This window comes from Clupea harengus, chromosome 19 (genome assembly GCF_900700415.2).
Source record: "Clupea harengus chromosome 19, Ch_v2.0.2, whole genome shotgun sequence".
In the NCBI taxonomy this organism is placed as follows: domain Eukaryota; kingdom Metazoa; phylum Chordata; class Actinopteri; order Clupeiformes; family Clupeidae; genus Clupea; species Clupea harengus.
In genome coordinates this window covers 14,471,323-14,494,986 of record NC_045170.1, presented here as the reverse complement: position 1 = coordinate 14,494,986, position 23,664 = coordinate 14,471,323, and the positions used below count along the sequence as shown (strand labels likewise).

Sequence of the window (23,664 nt, the reverse complement as noted above, 5' to 3'; positions counted from 1 at the left end):
CAGGCATGGTATTGATGGGGATGTCAATAACGCAAAGGTCAGTAATTAGGACTGTTTGGAAAGGCTTATTTGTTATTAGTTGTCCATTTTGAAGTCATAACAGTGATATGGATCTATGGGGTGCCTCAATCACCAGGACTGACTGCCCCCTGCCTGAGGGTAGATTGTAGATGAAATGACATCATTTAAATGCATGATTGAGCCTCAGCAAACTGACTCACAATACACACCGCATACAATGTGGTGGGCCACTCTGCATTGTACACACACACACACACACACAAATTCTACTCGAAAGCAATCATACAGACAAAAGCTTCTGTGTGAGCTTCATGCATACCCCACTGACAGGAGTGAGCTTCCCGAGAAACTAGAGACTGTGCAACAGCTCTAATGCAGTCACACCGCGGCAGATCGCTTTCTCTCCGCCGTAATTCTGCACTTATCTCCTTGGCTAGAGTCAGAGGGCTTTCTAAACCTATCAATTAAGAGGAGAGAGAGAGAGAGAGAGAGAGAGAGAGAGAGAGAGAGAAATGCGAGATTGGCTGGGTATTGGGTCAGCTGAACGGGCTCAACGGAACACAACAGTAAGTGAGTGTCGTAAGGTTCTGTTAGCTGTAGGGTTGTGAAATAGACTCGTATAGTGAATTCACAACTGTCTCTAAGCTCTCTCTCCCTCTCTTTCCATCTCTTCCATATTTGTGTCTTTTTGACTCTGTCATCATTCCTTTATTTTTCCCTTATTCTTTATACCTCACCATATTTCTATCTGCCTCTCTCTCTCCTCCTCTCTCTCTCTCTCTCTGTCTCTCTCTCTCTCTCTGAGGAGAGAGGGGAGAGTATCCGTGTGAACAGAGGTTGTGAATGGCCATCGATCTCGGCACTTCACCTGCCACCTGTTGTTACATCACACACTCACAAACACAAATGCGCACCCACCCTCTCCCCAGCCCCACGCACACACACAGTTATATACACACACCCAAAAACAAACGCACATGCACGCACTCTTACCAAACATCTGCGGACTCACCAAACACACTCACACACTCAAAAATAAACACCCTCGTCACAAATCTATGCACTCAAACAGATACACACAGAAACACATACATCCACCAGTTGCACCCTACCTATACAGATACACAGTTGTTCAGTATACACACACATCAACACACTCACTCACACACACACACACACACACACACACACACACACACACAGTGTCTGGACTTCATCTGCAATGGGTTATTGCATGCTGTGCCAGAAGATTAAAGGTTTTACAGGCCTCTCTGAGTCCTGTCCCTCCCCTGCCAGCAGCCCGGAGGCTTCAGACAGAGAGAGAGCATTGCATTTCGTGACCCTGCAGTACGGCACGTCGGCAAAACCGCATGTTGCCTCACCACACCCTCCACCACAGTAGCGTGCGGTCAGGCTCTTCTAACCCTTCTGACAAAGGGTGACAAAAAATGTAAAACATAATAAAAAACATTATTAAAAACATCAAGATTACATCCGTTACTTAAAACACCAGTTTATTCTAGTCTACGCTATGTTACACCATCTCCTCTGTTTCCTTGAGCGCAGAACATAGCGTCATAGCAATCTGCTGCCTGCGTGTGCACTAGAACGTTACCCCTTCTGAAGACATTTTGAAGGGTTCGCTACTATTATTCTAGAAGCAAAGTGTCAGGATGTCTAACCAATCAAATCCATGATTTGCTTTGCGGTAGTTGGTCTAGAGGAGTGTACATCATGGCCTACTCCTTCACAGTGATCTGAAGAAGGGGCTACGCAGTACGTATGTCCTCAATTTACATAAAATGCATAGCAAGACCCCAGGGTTATCTGTCAATTCGTATGCTAGTGATTAATGTTAGCAGATCAGTGATAAAGACATCGTAACATTCCCTAAAATACTAGATAATGCTAGTGCGTTATCTGTCACATTATTAATGTGAGGTATGCAATATCAGCCTGTGTTCTTCCCTACGGGTACACATAGCTCTCAGCCAACATCCTTGTAGTCTACAATGCCTGAAGCTAGCAACCTTCTGACAACTTTACCTGTTGTCTGTGATAGATGGCTATGGTGCATACATTGATGGAAGATTGGCCTTCTTCCAATCCAGTTAAACCCTACAAAACATACAGAAGGGGTAACTTCAACATGCACCGCTCGCCAGTGCTCCACCGAGATTCTACATAACAAGCTAGCAAACTAACACACCGAGTGTTAGTTCACAAACTTCAGAGAGGGCTTGCTTCAACAACAGCACAGCTAGTGGTGTCAATGCAGTTGCACCTGCAGACAGAGTGACTGACTGTCCACTTAAGAATCGTAGACATGCAGTAAGAACAGAGTTACACCTTGTGCTACAGGTCTGAGATCAGTTTGTGGTTAGGGTTAGCGACGGTGGTCAGAGCAACAGGTTAGAGGAAATGCTAATGCTGCCGCAGAAGGACAGTTGCACATTTTTCATATGTAGTATGTCTGTTGTATGATCTCCCATGAGCAAGTCCACCTGATGTTGTTTTCAAGGGTGCGGGTGTGTTGTTGTGAATTGTTTCTGCTGAGATTTAATTATTTTTCTTCCTTGAAAGGGCCCGGGTCTGTATGAACCGCTGTGGGATTGTTAGGCTCTGTTCTGCTGCTGCTAACAGCAGTACATCATTTGTGTTTAGCAAGAACTTAATGTTACCGTCATGGGAAATTAGTCCAGGGCCTGTAACCGGGCCAAACACCATTGCTAGCTAATTGATAGAGATGTTAAACTCCTTCAGTGTGTCCTCTCTCTCGCTCTCTCACCCTCTCTCTTACTCCCTCTCTCTCTCTCTCTCTCTCTCTCTCTCCCTCTCCCTCTCATTCACTCCCTCCCTTCATCTCTTCTTTCTCTGTTCTGTTCATTCACTCTCTTTTTCTCACCTCTCCTCCCTGTCCTCCATCCCTCCTTCCCCACGTTGCTCCACACGCAGGGCCAAGTGAGAGGAGAGACGGCCATGAGGATATTAATGAGCGTTAATGAGCCCGGCGGCGGAAGATTCCAGACATATCAGCACGACGCTAAACTCCTCGCCTCTCAGGAGACTTCTCTCACACCCCTCGCTTCAGCACTCCCTTTCTCCCTTTCCCTCCCTCTCTTTCTCTCTATATTTCTCTTTCACCCTCTCTCTCTCTCTCTTAATTTTTTCACATTGTCTCTCTCTCTCTTTCTCTCAACTTCTCACAACTCCCCTGTTTCTCCCATCTGTTTCCCTCCCTCTGCATCCCTGTTGGTCTCCCTCCATCTCTCTCTCTCTCTCTTTCTCTTCATCTCTCTCTCTCTCTCTCTCCTTCCTCCATGAGACCTCGCTGGTTGTGCCATTTACACCTACTAATGTTCCCACCCCTGCGCCGCATGACAGGGCCCCCTTTTCCACGCTGCTAGGCAACCAGGATTAGCGCAACACCTCAGGAGGGGCAAGAGCCTGGGAGTGTGTGTCAGCAGTTTACCCCTCCATCTGCACCTGCCTGCGCACACTCCCACCCTCCTGCCTGCTGGTTATGATGGGCACAGTGATTTGATATGGAGGGGGAAAGTATAGAAAATATCATTAGGGAAAGTGGGAAATAAGATATGGGATGGAAGAAAGACTGAGAGAGAGAAGAGGAGGAGAGGAAGAGAATGGCAGCAAGAGAGAATGGGAAGATGGGAGAATGGAAAAAGGAGGGGAGGAAAGAGAAAGAAGACAACAGAGAACATCATAGAGAAAAGATGAGGAATAAAATGCAGGAAGACGGAGAGTGAAAAGGTGTGAGCGGGAAAACCCGAGAGTGAAAAGGTTGAAGAAGAGATGAAGAGAAAAAGAGGGAGAGAGAGAGAGAGAGAGACAGGCTGGAGTCAACCTGGGGTATAAGCTGTCATCCTCCCCCAGCTGCCACGGCAAACTCCCCCTGACTGCTCAGCAAACACAGCGTGTAATGTGAGTCACTCCGCAGGTATTTCTGTTCCGTCTTACGTGCGTCAGCCTCCGCAGGAGCTGCCAGGGAGTGGAGGAGAGGAGGGGAAAGAGGAGAAACACGGTGACATGTCATCAGAGGTCCTAATGACCCGCGGGTCTCGGAACAGGGGCGTGCCTTGCGCCGTCTGCCACGTCCATCATCTCTCTCTCTCTCTCTCCCTCTCTCTCCCTCCCTCTGTGGACCCTTTCTCTGTCCATCCCCCAATCTCTTCTCATCACTCTGTTCTCTCTCTCCTCTCTTTTTATTTCTACGTCATCTGTCCCCCTCTCTCGTTCTACGTTCACACTTGCTCTGTTCTGTTCTTTGTCACTCAGGATGTATTATGGGTATGAAACCATAAAGTCTACTTTTTTTCATTGCCAAAATATGCCAAAACACCTTTAAGAGACTTTAAGAGATGACAAAACTAGACGCACCGCATCAGTATGCTCAAAAGCAGTGTTAACATCTGTGTTCCTGACATCCAGGATTCCTCTGCAATACTATAATATGTGTGTCACGTAGGTTTACTGCCAATGAGCTTCTGACAGTCATTCTTTAGCAGATCCAGTCACCACTGTAACTAGTACAGTGATTGACTTTCAGTACCAAGCCATTAACATCAGGTAAGAAATGGGTAAAACTGAGGCAATGGGCTGAGGACTGCTCCAGCTTCACAGGTAGCTCGTTAATGAAAGTGGTGAATAGCATTATGCTGTTGCTTGCAGCTCTGGCTTTCTCTACCTATGTGCAAAAACTGTCTAATGTTTTAGCCAATTTCCAAGTGTGCTTTTCCCAGACATATTATCTTAATAAATGTAGGCACCACTTCAAAAAAGGTATACACAAATCTTTCATACCAAATAGATAGATGATTTATCTGCCTAACTAGGCAGACTTCTGTTAAAGACACCACTAGAGTAAGAATCAAAAGAAAGTGTCGACTTTTGGATTTCAAAGAAGCTTGACTGAAATATCTCAGAGCAACATGGCTGAACAACTACGCACTTTAAGACAAACAGCAAAGGCAGGCCCTCCTTGTTCTGAATTGTCATACTTTTGACTGTGAAAACATCTCACACGGCCAAATCTAAACTGCACTTTCTTTCTCTGTCTTCCTCCAACCATCTCTCTCTCTCTCTCTCTCTCTCTCTCTCTCTCTCTGTCTCCACTGCCACTGCCATTCCTCCTTCCTTCTCTCTTTTCCCTCGGCTCAGTGGTCAGCGCACCTATTTGCACTCTGTGGCCCTCCTCATTTGTCACTGCCTGCCTGGATGCTGCCCCTGCTGCTGCTCCTGCAGGTGGCTACCAACTCACCTGTTGGCACCCCACTAGCTCAGGGTTTAAATGGAGGACTATGTGTGTGTGTGTGTGTGTGTGTGTGTATGTGTGTGTGCGTGTGCGTGCGTGTGTCATAACAGACCTTCCCTGTCATGCATTACTCAGGAAAAAATAAATAAAACTGTTGCTGCATAGACCTCTATTGAAATTCAGGAGTAAAACATGCAATCTTAGGTCATTTTTGTTTTTTTTAAAGTCAAATTTCACAGAGTTGCCATTTATATGTGGAGGTGCCTTTTTTATTCTTCACGTAGCACAGAACACCATGCCAGAAACAGATCAACTGTGAGTTCATCTTAAAATGAAGTCATACCCTGTCAAAGCTTCAGTGCCCCTGGCAGCACATCGCCGCAGAGGAAAATTGGATTGTGTTGGACCACGAGGCTTTAACGTGCACGCATACATACTCACACACACACACACACACACACACACACACACACACACACACACACACACACACACACACAAACAAACAAACATGTGTACACTCTCACACGCGCTGTCTTATTTGCAGTCCCTCTACATCGGCCCTGTAGGGGGCACTTGTGGTTCGAGCTTCACTGGGCCGGGTCTCGTTTTAAACAGCAAGCGATGCCAAGAACAAAATGTATAAAAGAAGAATCTACATCTGTTGATCTTATTTTAGAAAGTACCAGCCTCCGGGACGGCAGAAAGAAAGGCTATTTCTGCCTGAGATAAAATCATGTCTGTCTTTTCCAATATGCCAGTGTACTTCCAAAACGCTTCTGAAAACATTCATTTTATCTGTATTTTTTGGCTCTATGTGTCCCACAAAATGAGTGTCTATCTGGCTCCTCTTTCTTTGCCTCAGTCAGTCATAGGATGTTATTGGGTGAGACCTTGGTCTATTCAACAATACACACACACACACACACACACACACACACACAGCCACACACATACAGCTTGCATGGTCACCTCCTATGTCCTATCTGACCAAACGGTCATATCAGCCAGGTCCATTCAGGCACATCACTAAAACACACTATGACTGGAAGTGACCCAGGAGCCCTTGTCCCTGGTTGGGTTATGGCCACTGTAAGGTGTCAAAGCAGCTAAACACACAGAGCCATTCAGAAGGAGTGCAAGTACTATCTCCGTATCACTATCTTCCCAATGACAAAAAAGAGAAGGGGGGACAGAGAAGGGAGCCAGTGAGAGAGGTGATGAAGAGAGACAGAGAAAGAGAAAGAGAGAGAGATTGTGAGGAAAGGGAGTGAGAGAGAATAAAAGGTATAAAGAGAGGGGGCACGGTGAGGGTGCCAGATTGCAGAAGGGCTGCTGACTCACTCGACCCAGAGAGAGCAATGAACCCTGTGGATCAGTAGATCAATAGCTCCCCTGCCAGCCCAAAGAGGCGCGAGGGTGGGGGGGGGGGGGGGGGGGTGTCACCGTCTCCACTGCTATGCCTGGCAGCTGCAAAAGGGTGACGGACAGAGGCGTACATGTGGCACAGTACACCCCCCCCCCCAAAAAAATACCCCTGCCAGCCAGAGAAGTACCACTGAGCTGTCAAAGACGAGTGCCAAAGCAGACGCCACTCACCTGATAGATCAAACTTCCCCCCTCGGCCTTGAGTCTCTTTATGGGGAAAGGAGTGGATTTGATGTGTTTGACATTGTTGATGAAAGGCTATGAATGTCTAGCCTGGATGCCAGACGAACTTAGCCACGCCCACAAATTATTTGGTCGGGAAGTTCGGTCTGGTGTCGCTCCGTTGGGGAGAAATTATCTCCTCACAAAAATCTGTGAGGAGATATAGACCAATCAAATTGTCAGGGCGGGCTTTATACGATGATGGACAGATGATCAACCCTAACGTAATCAACCACGTCACCAAAGAGCTTTTGGGGTGAATTCGTTTTCAACAAACATGGCTGCCGTTGGAGAGCTGAAATGTGGAAATTCGAGTCTGTTTTAGAAGACATTGACAGCACATTCATTTTTAAAGAGGAACAGAGAAACGCGATCAAGGCATTTGTCGATCGAAAAGATGTTTTTGCCGTCCTTCCTACGGGATCCGGTAAAAGTTGAATGTATCAGCTGGCCCCGTGGTCTACGTTATGGTCATACTACGTTGCTCTGATTGGTTGTAGGCCTATCCAATTGAGCGAAGAGGCCTTTTTTTCCCTAGTTCGGTTGAAACACGCCCCATAATCACAGCCCAACGGAGCGGTCTCAGACTCATATTCTGACTAGAATTATGAGTATGACATCGTCAGGCTAATGAATGTCTATGCCGATGAGAGATTCCTTCAAAAGGTTATATTATTTCGCATTTTGCAGAGAGAGCTTGGTTACATGTACAAAGGAACATTTGGTTAAAGGAACTAAGGAACAGACAAAGGCATTGAATACTTATGAAGACAGACACCTGTTGCTTTCGAAACTTTTTAAAATAACTGCTTCATTCTGTTTTATCATCAGTTCAAATCTTTAGATCATTTGAGACATGATACTTGGTCAGTTATTTGGTCAAATTACTTCACTCAAATTACTTTGCTAGTTGAATTTGTAAGATGGGAGAAAATATGAAAAATAAGTGTAGGTACATTTAAAATATTCAAGTTATACAAGTTTGTGTCCACTATTTCGTGCTCTCACTCTCTCCACACACAGGCACACCAGCAGGCAATCACATCTCTGATCTTTGATCATTTCTATATCCTGACCAAGATGTTTTTAGATATTATAAGTTTTTTTCAAAATGCACATGTAAATAATTTAGAGCAGTAACTTAAATGTTTTATGTATTATTAATAAAAAAGCCCCTTTTCATCTGTTTTCACGGATTATTTCTTGCATATATCGCTACATATTTTATGCCTTGCAAGAGAGCAGTGGGGGAAATTGGGTTATTGATATGTCACAATCTTTCGTTTTACATGCGGGGCATCAGTCCATCAACACTGGCATTTCCCTCTCTAAACATGTACAGCTCCAGTTCCTAGCCTCGCCCATTCACTCCCAACTCTGCTATACCATGACCAAGTCTCATCCAGATGCTTAATATCTTAATTAGTTTATCTAATTATTCTACAGTAATTCATGCCGGGGTCGAAGGGGACTCCCGTCGGCATTTGCCAAAGGATATGTTGTCACGGCACCTTCAGGGCGAGCAATTTAATCACCGTCATTAACTGCAGGGCGAGACCGCCGTGTTCGCTCACTTTTTTTCAGCGGGGGACGGGGATCTTGCCTTGCTGATACAAGTCAATCAAGACTTCATTAGCTCGTGGACCTCGCCCTGAATCCATTACCCCCTACATGATTATGTAACCAGACGCTAGGCAAAAGCCCTCGGCCCCCAATCTGACATGACAGCGTGGGCCTGCTGATCTGGTAGTTCTACTGCTTTTAACGCAAGTTGTCTTAAATTATGAATGACAAAGGTCCAACTATTAGGGGATTTCTACCCTCTTGGGCCTCATAAGAACTAATGGGCCTGCTTTTAACATTCAGTGATTCTACCCTATTATCGTCTAATTATTAATGACTGTGACATTTGCAACCTTGATTACCATTATAATGTTTGAAATATGTATATTTTCTTCATGGCAAAGTAGCGTCTTATACTTGAATTCTGTGAGCCAGCAGATATACTGTAGTTGTAAATTATTCACAAGAATTTGGAAACCCTTATTATCTCAGCAAAATCATCTTTTTAATTCAAATTGCCAAAAGACATAATGTAGCTAGCTGATCTCATTTCATGTCAATGCAAAAGGGATGTGTTTTTTAAGTCATTTGGATCATGATGTTGCAAATGCATTGGCTACGATATTCTGAGAGCTGAACGGATCACAGACTCACAAAAGCCCTTGCCTTGTAATCTGCTCCGTCTTTTGCAAACCGTGCCTTAAAATGTTGGATATTCAATCGTCGAGAAAAAAGGGAAAAGACAAAGAGGAGTGAGACAAAAAAGGCATGTCATTATCTAAATGAATCAAGACATGGCTTTCAGGCTCATCTTCCCACTTAGCAAATCATTGTAACCTGCCTGCCAAGGAGAATCACTGTGACTGACTTCAGCGTGTCTGAAGTAGTAGGCTATTACCCTCGGAACCACATACTCTCCTCACCTGTAAGAAGTTTCCTGTGACAAGATATTTGGCCGGGCACAGTAGGAGAAAAAATACTTTAGATATCCCGATGCTCAGTTGCGAGTCGAATTAACAGAAGCTCACAGATCTCATCCTGGCAGGGACAGCATCGGAGCTCTCTATGATGGCCGCATTGGTAACCACCTGCTTTGATTCACTGGGTGGATTCTTTTCAAAACCATCCTTAGATTAGACAGAGAACACCTGCTTCGCCGCTTTGCCCTGACTATGTGGTCCACAAAAGTTCTTAAAAACGCGGCCTGCGTTGAGTACGACAGAGTTCTTTTTAATCGGCAATTAAGAAAGCCTTAGGCGATCCCGCGCAGAGCAAACAACCAGAAAACACAATAGCAAACCGAAGCTTTGATTAATTAATTCCATTCACGACACACACAGACACACAAACACACACACACACACACAGAGCGAGAGAGGGCTTGAAAATGTATTGTAAAAACAATCACTGAGAAAGAGTAGACTAGCCACTTGACTGAACAATTTCGGTGAAGATTATCATCATCGCTCCAAAAACACAGTTCTGGCATCAATCACACTCTGTCATTGATGACACAAAGAAAGTACATGTATAGAAACAGAGAGGTAAAGAAAGACAAAGAGCAATAGAAAAGAAAAGAGACCCTGTCAGCCAGATGTTGATGAAACAAACACTCGTGGGGATACGTGGGGAAACGACTGAAATCCAGCAGATTTGGAATGTCACGTTTTGAGGCTATGTCTTCTGTGGCAGGTATGTCATACACGTCACAGACAAGCACAGTGACTGAAATCCCTTTCAAACCATCCATCCGAGCTACTGTAACTTCTTTCTTGAACGAAGCACTACCCATGTCAGTGTCAACAACTGCTATATATTGATAATGTAAAGAATATGTAGCAGGTGTGTAAGTAGATACATGTGTAATCTTATACTGCACAGGAGGGGCTCTTTCCCAGGTGTTTAAAAAAAAAAAGATCCAATCTAACACCTTTGAGGTCTTTGGCCAGACACCAGCCAGTAAGGTGCCTGCTAAATCTTTCACAAAAGCCATGGCTCAAAAGAGAAGCAATTAATATTCATAGACTTACACCCCCACATCTAGTACTCTTTGATCAAACGTGTTCATTTCTCATTCTTACTCTCCAGCCAGAAGAACAAGGATATTGACTTTGTTCTGTTTCCGAGCTGGTTTGTTTTCCAAATCTGAAAATCTGGTGTCATTTGAGGTAATGTTGAGGTATAGTAATGTGCAGGGTGTCTGCATTGCTGAAGCCACCACAGGTTAAATAGGAGCATACTCCATTTAGAATTTTCTATCGTGATTGTGTGTGTGTGAGAGAGAGATAGATAGAGAAATATATAGATAGAGAGAGAGAATGATGAGTGGAATGCCTTATCAGTGACATCAATTATCAAGTTTCAATAGTACTACAGATAAGGATTTGCCCGTGTCACTTGAATGAAAGACCCCCGAAAAAAAACCTTTCAGTTCTATTTAACATTTAATTTCACTGTCATCCCACAGTGGAAATTGGAGTGTTTTTTTTTACATCCATCAAAACCAATCATCAAGTTCATCCTTCATCAATTGTTATCTGGTGCTTATAGAATATCAGTTATAGCACTAATAGAATTGCCTTAATTTATTCTATATTAATCGTTCATTTATTTGTCATAAATCATCATTAATGAGTAGTACAATTAGTGGTTAATGCATCATAATTACACAGTACATGACGGTTTAAGAATGTTAGTGTTTTGGGCATTTTACAACTTGGCTAAGGAATGTGCTACAATACTGGGACTTCAGCGTACTGATTACTGCACACCTCAGAAAATTCCTGTATGACAATTGGCACAAGAATACACATATTTATGATGGCTGATTCTATATGGTTTCAGCTGTAATGCATCGGCTGTAATAGTGTTTGTCAACTTTGATGTTAATTTGATTGTGGCAGTTATGTCGATTCAACATCCATTTTTGTTGACATAAGTTAACAGAATGACTTGTCTGAAATGACATGGTGTTATGTGTCATGTGTCGTCCTGCATTCTGGCATGCCAGATCGGCACAGTTCTGCTTCTGTAAATATCAAATCATGTTGTGAAGGCAGCTTTAGGCCATCACTGCACTGCAACATGCTATGCTCAAATCTCAGATCAACATGTGAAAGCGTCATAACAGCCTTAGGCCTTAGGCCAACAACAGTTCACGTAGGTGCTATGCCAGCCTCAGAACAGAGATAACAAAAGCTGCTCTCATGACAGCTGACATCAACTGGTATCAGTTGTTTTGAATATTTATGAATGCTTCTGTCAGTTGTCATAGAGAGCTTATATAGGTGTCATTGAGCTGTATTTACTGTTTGTACTTAAAATTGAAGTATTACCCAGAATGGAAACTCACAAACCCATACGACACCCTTAGAATCCTAATCCTGTAATATTGACACACCATATGCAACACAAGAATGGCACTTCCATGCAACACTCCGTGAATGATTACAAATGGCCTGAAGGAGAACTGGCTTTGACACATCAGTGAGGTGACACGACAACATGGCACAGGATGTCAAATTAGAAAGGCTGACGTCTCATTATCATATCGCTTCTGACTAAGGAAGAAACCCCATTTGTTCCTGTTAAGGAAGCTTTCATATGCGATTGATCTTAACATAGAGGATGTGTACCAAGTCCCTGCTCAAGTCCCGTTTGTTTTTGTACACCATTTGATATTTACATCAAAAAGCATACAATCTAGTTGGATCTTTTCCTGAATAATCGCAAAATCATGTCGTAAACATCTAAAAGCAGATGCCTTACACTGTCACAAGTTCTCATTACAGCTTATTTCCATTGATATAAAAAGATTGTGTTCCCATTGTCAGTAATTGTCATGACAGCTCCCATCATGTTTGATGTTATGACAGCTTTCTCGCATTGTGAGACATAATGACAATTACCCATAATAGTAATATCACACTGTTATGACCTTGCACATTAGCAATCATGATTACTAATGAGTGAATGTAGCATCTGGTATAGCATTAGCTGTCATGATGACTAATGATAGCATGGCATCTGCACTAACACATAAATGTCATGATTATGGAAATCTATTGACAGAGGGCTGAAGGTGTTACTAAAAGCTCTTGTGGAACAAACTTATGTCTAATATGTATAACCTAGATATATTCTATATGAAGTAAATATATATTCTATATTCGAACTTAGAGGTAATACAGCAGAACACAGTTGCAGATATGTTTCATGTCTTCAACTAATGCAGAGCTCGAAGATATTGAGAGAGGACACACACACTTATTCTGCCAAGGTTGTCTTAAACTCCAACAATAAATATTCCGGTGAGGTGATTTTGGATATAGGCGTGGCGACATAGTCTTCACTGACAAGAAAAATGTGCACGCGCCAATCAGAAACCATCACTGCCAAATTCTGATTTATTTATCTGGCAGATAAATATCATACGCCCTTTATTGGACGAGTGGCACATTATGCTGCCATATTTTTATATTAGCCAGGCAGATGGAGCAAACCTGTGTTATGGGCTGATGCAATTCATCTTGGATATCCTCTAAGTTAAAAGATAAAATGTTTGTTTTAAACGGTTAAACCCCTCAAAGACTTGAGCTTCTGGGAAGAGGGAGTCCAACTTGTCCAACTTAAATGAAATGCTCAGTCAGCAGTAAACAAATGTCATCCATGATGTAAATGCACACTACTGACTTTTCTTGGTATTTCTATTCATGTCTTGTAGTATAACAAGACTAAAGCAGAAGAAGAAATGGCACCACACGAGCACGTCTTCCATAAAAGGTGTCTTTACTCGGCCTGGCCACAACAGAAGGCAGAACAAGATGGCATTAAGGTTGTTCCAGATGTTCAAATTCATCAACATAAACATAGCTCACAACCTCCCATATCCTGCACTCCCCATTCATGTAGACTAATGGTCACTGCTGCTCTTGTGTTTTAGGCATCAGGTTCTTTTCAACCAGTCACCAGTAGACTCGCATCATGCAAATTAATGCAGCACTCTTTCCCCATGACCCAATGCTCAGCTAAACAGGCTTCCTCTCATCTGTTCGGGTCTGCTGGGGCTCTGGATGCACCGACTGCATCAAATAGCCTACAGTTTGTTCCCAGAATAATTCTAAATAAAAAAAAGCCATATAAAGGATATTTTAATCGAATTAACATGGAACACCGTAGCTACCAGAACCTACTATTATGTTGGAGTAAATGCTTAAGACCATTGTTTTGCATCACTACGCCGTGACGTATCCTACTGGGGAAAGGAGTGAAAGTATTTAGGAAACCATGGGACTCCTTCTGAAAACATTTATTTCCATAGAAAATAGAGTTGACCTCTCCTGCACTCACAACTCCCACCACAGCAAGTGCCAGTGGCTGCTGAAACATTTAGCATTTAGGCAAAGATGTAAGATATACATTTTCCGTGTCAGTGCCTAGCTCAGAGGTTGCAAATGTGTTCCATTATAGGAGAATTAAATGTGTATCACATGTTATGAAGGTTATACATTTGACATGCTAGGCCTAAATACATTTTCCAGAATGTGTGTGTTTATGGGATAGGCTACATTGGTAGGCTACATTGATCTTGAGAAAACTAACTAGTCATGGACTTTAAGTAAGCAAAACTATGGCACTTTCTTTTTTACAGGCTCAAAATCACACACCCTGACTAACAATGTAGCAGTCAGTTCAAAGGGATGTGGCTTGGGTATTTTAAAACATGGCTACGATTATGTGTCAACGAACTTAACAAAACCTTTCTCTAATTAACTTCGGCTTTGCTCTGTCCACTCAGTGCATTTGACCACGCCTTCATCTCTCTCTCTGAAGCGTGTGTTTTGTGTGCAACAGTGCGCTTGCGCTGACGTTTTCGCTCTCAAACAAGGGCCCCTTCCAGCCAGACTAACAGGGAATAATTGTTTCTTTTTCCCAAATTCTGCCCAGGCAGACAAGCCAAAATGTTCCCTTAACAAAGTATACGAAGTAAATAAATAGGTAAAGTGATTTTTGTTTACCAAAGAAGTTTTGTTTTGTTTATTGAACTCAATAGAAACAATGCACCTAAAATATATATAAAAAAAACTTCTTTGTGGAAATAAAATCTCCACCAGCACCGGCAGAAGGGTAAATATTTCAGATTACAAAAATCAACAGATCCATTATTAACCATAAATCTTACATTTTATATCTTACAAGTGTTCAACATATAACCATGGATTACAGCAGTTTTTCAAACATGAAGGGGAAGAATGTCTACCGGAATAGAAAAGAATTCCAAGTCTTCTACCAATGTATCCTTACTAGTAGTGAGTATTCTTACCAACCGGTCCATACTACTACAGCTTCATTCTCTGAGAAGTAAATTCTGAATTTACAAAGTTCAGCTTTCGAGTTAGACTTTACAATAGACGTGTTGAATTTAGCCTTAAAGGAGCAAGTTACCTAACACAACCTTTCCAGTGCGACTTATGCACTCCATCTGAGCTGAGACTTAAACTGTCAAAGGGGGTTGCTGGAGGTGGATGAATTGTTCTGCTTCGCAGTCACGGTGCTGGGAAGTGCTCACTATAAGACAGAAGGTAAATGAGGCCTTTTTCCAGCCTGGACCCGGGAAACAAATAGTATTTTTTTTTCTATCCGAACACTTTTCCCGTGATTGATTTAGCTTGCCAAGTGCAATAGAACCAATGGAATAGTTCCGCATAAAAGTAAGCTTGGCCAGATTGGTACGACAAACCATCTCACTCAAGTGCTCAAATTGTTAAAAACAAGAAAACGCCATTTTAACCCTATTTCATTCTGAGGGTGTAGCCAGACATCTCTTTAACATGGAGTTTGACGAATCGTTTAGGGGCTCTCATGATGTTTAATGGCAAAGTCAGTGACTTTTTCTCCACAGAGTATAGTCAGTATAGCATAGGCTACACACCTTCTCCTCTTGCCGATATTTCCAGTGGCAGTCAAGCTCATTTGAAAAATATGAGGATTGGCCACAAACTAACAGGAATTGAGTGTTTAAAAGCATTTTGTATGTCTGTAATGTCTGATGGTTGTGAAGTCTCAGGTTGCTTAGAAATAAAAGTGTGTCCAAGTGAATGCCTGTAAATGTAAAAAAAAAAAAAGCAATTTCTCCATGGGTTCATTGAAATGTTCTACCAGACATGGAGCAAAATCCTAAAGGCTTAGTGGGACTCAGAAGTGATATTTACAGCTTAAAACTCCTATAAAGCCAGCAGCCAAAAGAGGTGGAAAAGTCAAACTCAAAGCGGCCTTCATCCAAAGACCCTGTTTGTAACCTTTAAGGGCTCTTTCATGAGGGCAAGCCAAACTCTGCCTATTGTGATGATGCTCTGATGGGTCGGTGGTGGGGCAAACTGTCTTTAGCTGCTAAATCAATGGTCAGTGGTGAGAACCAAATCTCTGACTTAAAACTGACAATGGCTGGCTTCAATTTGGGCATCCCATTAACCAAAATAAGGGTGAGAGCATCTCTGATGGCCATATACTGAGGCAGTTGCTGATGACGGTGTGCCACGCCGCCAGTTTTAGCTCGTGTGGAATAACGGCAAGCTGACTGTTCCTCCCTCTTTTCCTTCTCCTCAGTTCCTTTTCTCAGACGCCAGGCTCCCATAAAGGACAATCAGACGCTTGAGAGCAAGCAGGCGCCCTGGCGTCCCAAACAGACACGGCAGACAGGGTGAGAGACAGACCTCCCTCTCTCCCACACACACACACACACACACACACACACACACACACACACACACACACACACACACACACACACACACACACGCACAGCGCCGTTTAGCATGCATCCACCACACAAAGGCGCCCCGGCTTCAAAGAGATTATTCTTGGCGCTCCAACAAACATGGCTTCCGGCGGGTGACACGAGAGCTCCACACCTGCAGTCAGGTGCCCCCTGTGGGCTCAAAGGAGGCTTTCATACCCCCCCCCCTCCCCCTATTCTTCCTCCTTCTTCCTCTTCCTCTCACAGCCAGTAACACCTCCCTTTGGCTCGGACTGAAAGCCAGTGCCTCGTAATATCGCTGTGCTATATTCATGTCACTGGAATGTATTGTCTGACTGTGGATATAGTCAGGCATAGACATACTCAAACACAAGCACACACACACACACACACACACACACACACACACACACACACACACACACACACACACACACACACACACACACACACAAAGAGAAAGACAGAGGGCAAACATATGCTCTGTACACAAAGCTCCCCTACAATCCCCATACACACACTGCTTGACCAGTAGAATATAAAAGGTAGCCATACAAAAGCTCAAGCAAACAAAATTTTTGAATGCAGCATTCCCATCTGTGGTAGGTGCAGGAGCACTTGCTATAGAACACTGTATGCTACAAGGGTTCTATGTTCTGGTCTTGTTTATGTCCCAGAGTAAAGCCAGGACAAAACCATAAAGAGACCATAACAAATATGTTCTTGTTAGATGTTTGATAAGTAACTTTGTTTAAAACTATTGTTTAAATATTCTCGGCATGAAAGTTTCTAACAATTCAGTTTTACTGACCTACAATCTAGTTTCTCTCAAAAAAGTTTCTCACCCCAAAAAAAAATCAATATTTATAGTAATACTGTATATCATATAATCCAAAAAAAAAATTTCAACAAAACTAGTGACTGTCGGTTTTGTTTCGTACTTTGACTATTTGTACTAGTTTTGTGTATTTGACAATTACTATGCAGCTGCCTTACTTCATGGTAAATTACAGTATAAAGATTGTTTTCCTCAGAATATTGGTCCTCTGTAATTTAAGAACATACATGTAATTAAACTACCTAAATGTTTGGTCCACTAGCACAGGTAAAAGAGAAGCAACTACAGTAGTATCACATGCTCCCCTTCCCTCCTCTTTCAAACTCAACACTGCAGGGCCAAGTCTGTGACCTACCATGATGCTTCCAGGGGAAAAAATGTCACCCTCCATCCACCTACAGCCCCCCCCCCCCCCCCCCCCCTGTCCCCCACATGCGCACACACACTCGCTTGCGCTGCCACACACACACGCTCACGCTCACACACACACACACACACACACTCACTCGCACACACCCACTCGTCTCTGGCTCAGTGATGTGCAAAGGAAAGGCAGGGTAGCGGAGGAGCGAGGAGAGGAGAGACAAAAAAGGACAGAGAGAGAGAGGAAGAGAGAGAGAGAGAGAGAGAGAGAGAGAGAGAGAGAGAGAGAGGTGGAACTATTCCATGCAATTAATCAGGAGAATGAGGAGAATCAGTGGTTGCTGCAATCTGGCGGTCTGCACACAAACACCAAGTTAGTGCTGCAAACATGACCAGAACACACATCGTCGCCACAGTAACCAGCGCTGTGTTGCTCAGCCTGCCCAGTGAGTCTGCGCTGACATTTTGTGCCAAAGCCTCTCTTTCTCATTTTTTTTCTTTTCTATTTCTTTTGCTATTTCTTTTTCTTTCTCTCTCGCTGTCGGACACAGAAACTCTCTCCCTGTCTTACTCATTGTTTTCTCTCTGACTTGAAATAATTTTTGTCACATCAGAGTATCCCTTATATTAGATCTAGAATTCTGTTTTTATACAGCAGGAGTATAGTTGATTATACATCTCCAGTATGTTTTATTTAGTCTTCACCTAATGTCCACTGAAATGGTTTGTCTTCAGATTTAAATGTTTTTATTATATAATAGATTACATCAATTTGTGAATTAAAAAACATATGAATTAAAGGGACTTAACCTTCTCTTTAAAATCCCCCATTATGAACAGCTTAGCAAGGGACTGGTTAGAGGACTGACTGGATGTGAAGTAACAGGTTCCCCTGAGCTCAACTTTGTCTCTAAAATGGCCTCTTGACAGAAAATGACTTCAGGTTGTTTTGACAGCTGACATAGTCAGCCCCGCCATGGCTTTCTTTTCAGCGTTAAAACAACATAACTTCAAGGGCCCCTTAGAAAAGTGTCTTTTCTCATTTCTTTGCCTTTCTTTCTCTCTCTGTCTTTTTACCATGATGCATTAGTGCTGCACTGTTCAGCTAACAGAACACAGACTTGTGGACGTAATGTGCACCATTCATGTGTAATTTTCATTAATCCCTTTTGAAAGGCATGATGGTGGATCCAATGAATGGCTTTGGACAACAACCTCTTTGTCAATCCTCCATATATTCGCTGTGGAATACTCTAATAAGTGAAGTTCTATTGTGCAGGTTATTTGAATGAGTTCAGGCAAGCTGATGATTCACTCGAAATTAGAAAATGTAATTGTGTAGTTTTTGCTATTAGCTAGATAAGTCCACCACAACATTGCAAGAGTCCGAGGAGTAGCGTGAAATGACATTCAATTTGCACTGACATTTTCAAAAACTTAGCACAAATGTCAGCTGACTTAGGCTAAACGTACAGAATCAGCACGTCCAATAAACAAGGAATTACATGAATCACACACAATATAAATAAATGGCATGTTGCCAGAAATCCTCCAGCCTCTGCCCCAGCCTCTTTATGAGTTTATACCAGACACAAGAACTGTCTTCTGACAGAGATGCTCTAATTTATCATTGCCTTATCGGCTAGGATGTGCTGTAGCCATTTTTAGACCCCAGACAAACTCATTTGACCTGGCACGTTGTGTGTTATATGCAGAGGAAACAGATGCTGCACCATTCATCTCCCTTTAGCCATGTGATGCACTGAGAAAAGTGCTGTGATGCCAAGAGATACTCGTGACATTTTTGATTTTCTTTGGAAAATGAAAGATCTAGCCTGTCAACTCCTAGACACTGGCAACTCCTAGACACTGGCAACTCCTTTTGTGATTCTCCAAAATGCTAAAGCACTACCAGTTAACACAGGTACCCTCTTATAACTCTCACCACCTAGACACAGGTAAACACAGGTGTCTCTATTCACCAATGCAAGAAAGAATGCACACAATGTAGTACTCATATGAGAGGACTAATGCAGATAACGGTTAGTATACTGCACACAGGGGTATTTGATTGCACAACTATCTTGGGAATTTGGCTTTACAGAATCCCAGAAGCCATCCTGCTTCAAAAAGTGAAGGATCTGATCAGAGATTGATCCACTGTCTAAAAGAGTCTAGAATGATTTGAATCGCATCCATTCCAAGTCAGTGTGGACAGTGCTTTGGATTTGTGACCAAGGTGTTGGATGCATTCTTAGTCACATGCCTATTGTGTGCAATTTCATAGAATAGAATAGAATCGTACCTCTAACTCCATTGTAAGTCATCAAAGACTACACTTTCACATCAGCGTAGTGCTGTTGCACACTGAAGCCCAACATTCGAATGCTAGATATGTCTGACCTTGGAGTAATTGGTTGGCATTGCCAGTGGGGATGGGTTGGTTGGTTGGTAACAACACGCTGTGCAATTGAATCCAGTCTCCTTTAGAATTTGGATCAGAATCAAGGTTGTTTCTTTACTGTGGCAAATCACAGATTGATCGAGATAAACCCATGCACGTCCTCCAACGTCTTTCCAACAAATGTAATCTAGCAGTCTTTTGACTGACATTATCTATCTAGGAGACAATTATTTATTCAGGCCAATAAGGTATGTGCAATCTGAATAGGCTACACAAAGACCTAATGATTCATAGTACAGATACAAGTCCTTGCTGATAAGATACATATTACTGAGATAATGTCAGTGTTTATGCTGTTTTAGTCCAGAGCCACCATCTACATAAGAACACCCACAGTCCTTACCCAATCGGTAAGAAATCAAAGAGTTCAAAACTTTACAACTTTGCCAATTTATTAAAACCATCAAAGCATTGGTGAAAGTGATGATTCACCATGATCCTCATAATCAAATACACTTAATGACCACTAACAGCCTTCATTCAGCATGACATTTAAATTAATTGTCTATGTAATTCAATGCCATTAAAATGGTCCAACAATTTTCAGTTGTTGTTATGGATTTCAGAAAGTGTTTTGTTGCACCAACAGGTGGACAATCACACGCGCAGGTACTATTGTTGGAGCAGTTCAGCCACTGACACCCTGAACAGCACTACAGCCAGGCCTTCCCACTCTAAACAATCTGGATTATTTCTGTGGGTGTCGGACCCGCTGTGTGGAGCCGTGTGGAGCCGCTAGTTGATGAGTGTGTGACATAACTGCTCGATCCCTGCCTTTTGACTGAACGGGCCTGCGCTGCTCTTGAGAAAAGAACTAACAGCACAAGCTCCGTCGCCTCACCGCTGTGATTTTTCTGTGGGCCAGGAGAGGAAAAGCAACTTTTAATTGCACATGTTTTATCACAAGAGGGGAAACAAACTAAGGGGAATTGGTTAATTTCTGTATGTCTACCGTTTCACGAGAAACGACGCTGCTGGTTCAAGACGGAAATCTCGTTTTAGAGATGAACATGGAAATTGAACGGAGATTGAAATTCAGGGGACGTGATGGCTAATGCCAAAAATTGGCAGAGCTAGGGTAAAGTAAATGGCCTGGAGTAGCTGATTGCTGGCCTATACTTATTAACTGTAAAAGTCATGCCTGAAGACGTAGGCCTGTGGTACATTGGTGCAGAGTTGAGGTCTCATATTGCTGCAATGGCCTAATCAGCTCAATCCGGTCTCGTCCTGCTAAATCCCTCCCCACGCTGTAAATCAGAATACATTCCTATTTCGTATGACCATTTGGTATCGCTCAGTTGATCATGTGCAAAAGAGATAGCAGAACAAGTATTAGTGATATATAGATGTGTGTGTGTGTGTGTGTGTGTGTGTGTGTGTGTGTGTGTGTGTGTGTGTGTGGTAAACAAACACACACTTATTTTAACCTGCGCAGTTGCCTTTTGCCTCGGCCACCAAGTGCATGATCGCCAGAACCAATTTACTAACATCTGCTGTTCGCAGCTCTCAACCAAACGTATGATGTGGAGCCAAGGAAGGAAAGGCACGTTTCACCAAGCCCATTCACCCCTCCCCCTAACTGCAGATATTCTGATTTGAATTGAAGTGCCAAAGCAACATGTTTCATCGAAAACATGTTTCCTTGTCACAAACGGAAGAAGAGGACCAAAGCATTAATAACAGATAATTTCAAGTATACTGACAATTTCTCCACAGTTTGGGGGAATTGTTGGTTTTGTCAGTCCAAGTAAAATTTGGAAATTTGGGATCATAAAACCCATGTGTCGTGTATTTATAGAGCTATTAGAGGTTCTATTTTTAGCTCTCTTCCCCCCGTGAAATGTTCTGCACGTGGGCACACAGTTCAACAGAGGAATGGATTGGAAAAACTCAGTGAACGGGAAAAAGGACTATAAAAGCTATAAAGGACGACAGACCCTCGTGGTCCTCTCGCTTGGAGAGCACGGGAAGTCTGGGCAAAAACACCTGTTGACTCCACTGGACCACCCCCAGCACACTACACTATGTAGTCTCCGTTTACGAACAATTGCCATGCCGTAATGCAGGCATTTCAATATGTGTGTGTGTGTGTGTGTGTGTGTCTGCATGCGCGTGATTGTAGCAGAGAGCGCGCGACAGAAAGAGAAATAAGGAGCGAGAAAGAGCGGTAAAAAGAAAGTGAAGAAATGGCGCATTAATATTTGGCAACTTTTTGCAATCGAATGGACCGAAAATTAAAAAAAAACTACCCTCATGAGTCTTACTACGCCACCAACTCATATGTAAGCAAATACACAAGTAAACAAACTCTTTGTTGTGTTTTGAACGCGTGGTGTTCTCAGGAGTCACCTCTCAAGCGGGAGTGCAGCGCGGAGCTGTCCTTTCAGCACCACGCACAGAGAGACAGGCAAACGGTGCTGAAGAACTCTCTGTAAAATCACTGCCAGTGCCTTACTCTCCCCAAAAAACTGTATTGAAAATACTGGGTAGTCAAAGTGCTATTCTTGCGAACTATTATATCGTTGCTATTGTACATAGCCTACTTTTTTTGTTTTGTTTAGTTTTTTAGTGTGATGTAATGTTCACATATTCAGCAACAGCAAATTCTTCAGAATGGATAAAGAGCAAACTTTCCAGAGATTGGGCGTGGACTTTGATAAATACATAACTAAGGACCGCCTTGTCACCGAGCAGACAAGAAGGCGAGTGAACGTAGGCTGCTGCTTTTCGCTCACGTCATGGCCCCACACACTGTGTCATGACTCGGGCTAAGAATCATACAAGTTACCCAGTCAAACAAAACCTCATAAGCTGCACTTACCTATGGTGGTTATGACAGTGATTGCAAAGTAAAAGGAGCCGGCAAATTTCCACTGAACCCCGGCTCTGTGGGGCTCGGCCTCCATAATAATAGTCTCCAGTCTTCGATAGTCGTCTTCACTAATGTTGTACTTTCCTTGGAGACGCTTCTCTTCAGCTTCCAGATGCTCTTTCTCCCTCATTTCGTAATCCGACTCCAAGGCATCGAACACCGCGGCCCCGACCAGCAGATAGGTGAACGTGCAGATGATCAGGGACAGAGTCCGCACGTTCTGCCGCTTCATGGCCACCAGGAACCGGCGAGTGAGGGGTTCATGTCCCCTCCGATCCCCCGGAAAGGCGCAGCACTCGGGAAAGCTCTGACAGCGATAAGATGGGTAGGGACAGACTCTGGTGTGTTGGTGACGGAGGGCACCGTGGACGCCGGGGCGGTGAGATAGGTTGTGGTCCCTGTAACAGGTTCCAAGATCCTGTTCCTGGTTCGATGAAAGACACAAGAGACTGCTCGATCGCCGGGACCAGGAGCCTTGCAGCCGAGAGACTCTGCGCAAGACCTGCCCAAACCAAGTCCTCCCGGCGCGTAGGGCCATCAACAAACAGCGGAGAGAATGCCTTGTTCCACTGTGACTAATAGTGCGTATTCCCAACTAATTCAAGCGTAAACGAACAGTTCCGTAGTGCAGGACATATTACAGTTAATGGACATCGAAAAATCTTTACTGTAGTCTTTTCGGATTTCGACTGAAGCATTCCCCACATATAAAAATAACGGTTATAAGATCCTATCGAATAACGATGCAGGGAGCGCATCCTCGTGATATTGTTCCAAAGTTTTGGCCACAACCAACCTGTTCATCTCCGTCTCGCTTCCCATGAACTGGTACCGCAAGAACAGCTTCCCCCTGCTCATAGTTAAG

The 23,664-nt window shown here is 43.2% G+C and overlaps 1 protein-coding gene across 1 annotated transcript in view; it reads right to left on the bottom strand.

Moving 5' to 3' along the window:
- kcnk9 (potassium channel, subfamily K, member 9) overlaps positions 1–23,031 on the bottom strand; it is a 40,289-nt gene extending 17,258 nt beyond the window's left edge. The window contains exon 1 of the mRNA XM_042710736.1: positions 22,749–23,031. Coding sequence (XP_042566670.1) covers positions 22,749–23,031 — 283 coding nt within the window. The remainder of the gene's footprint in view (positions 1–22,748) is intronic.
- Positions 23,032–23,664: the final 633 nt, after the last annotated feature.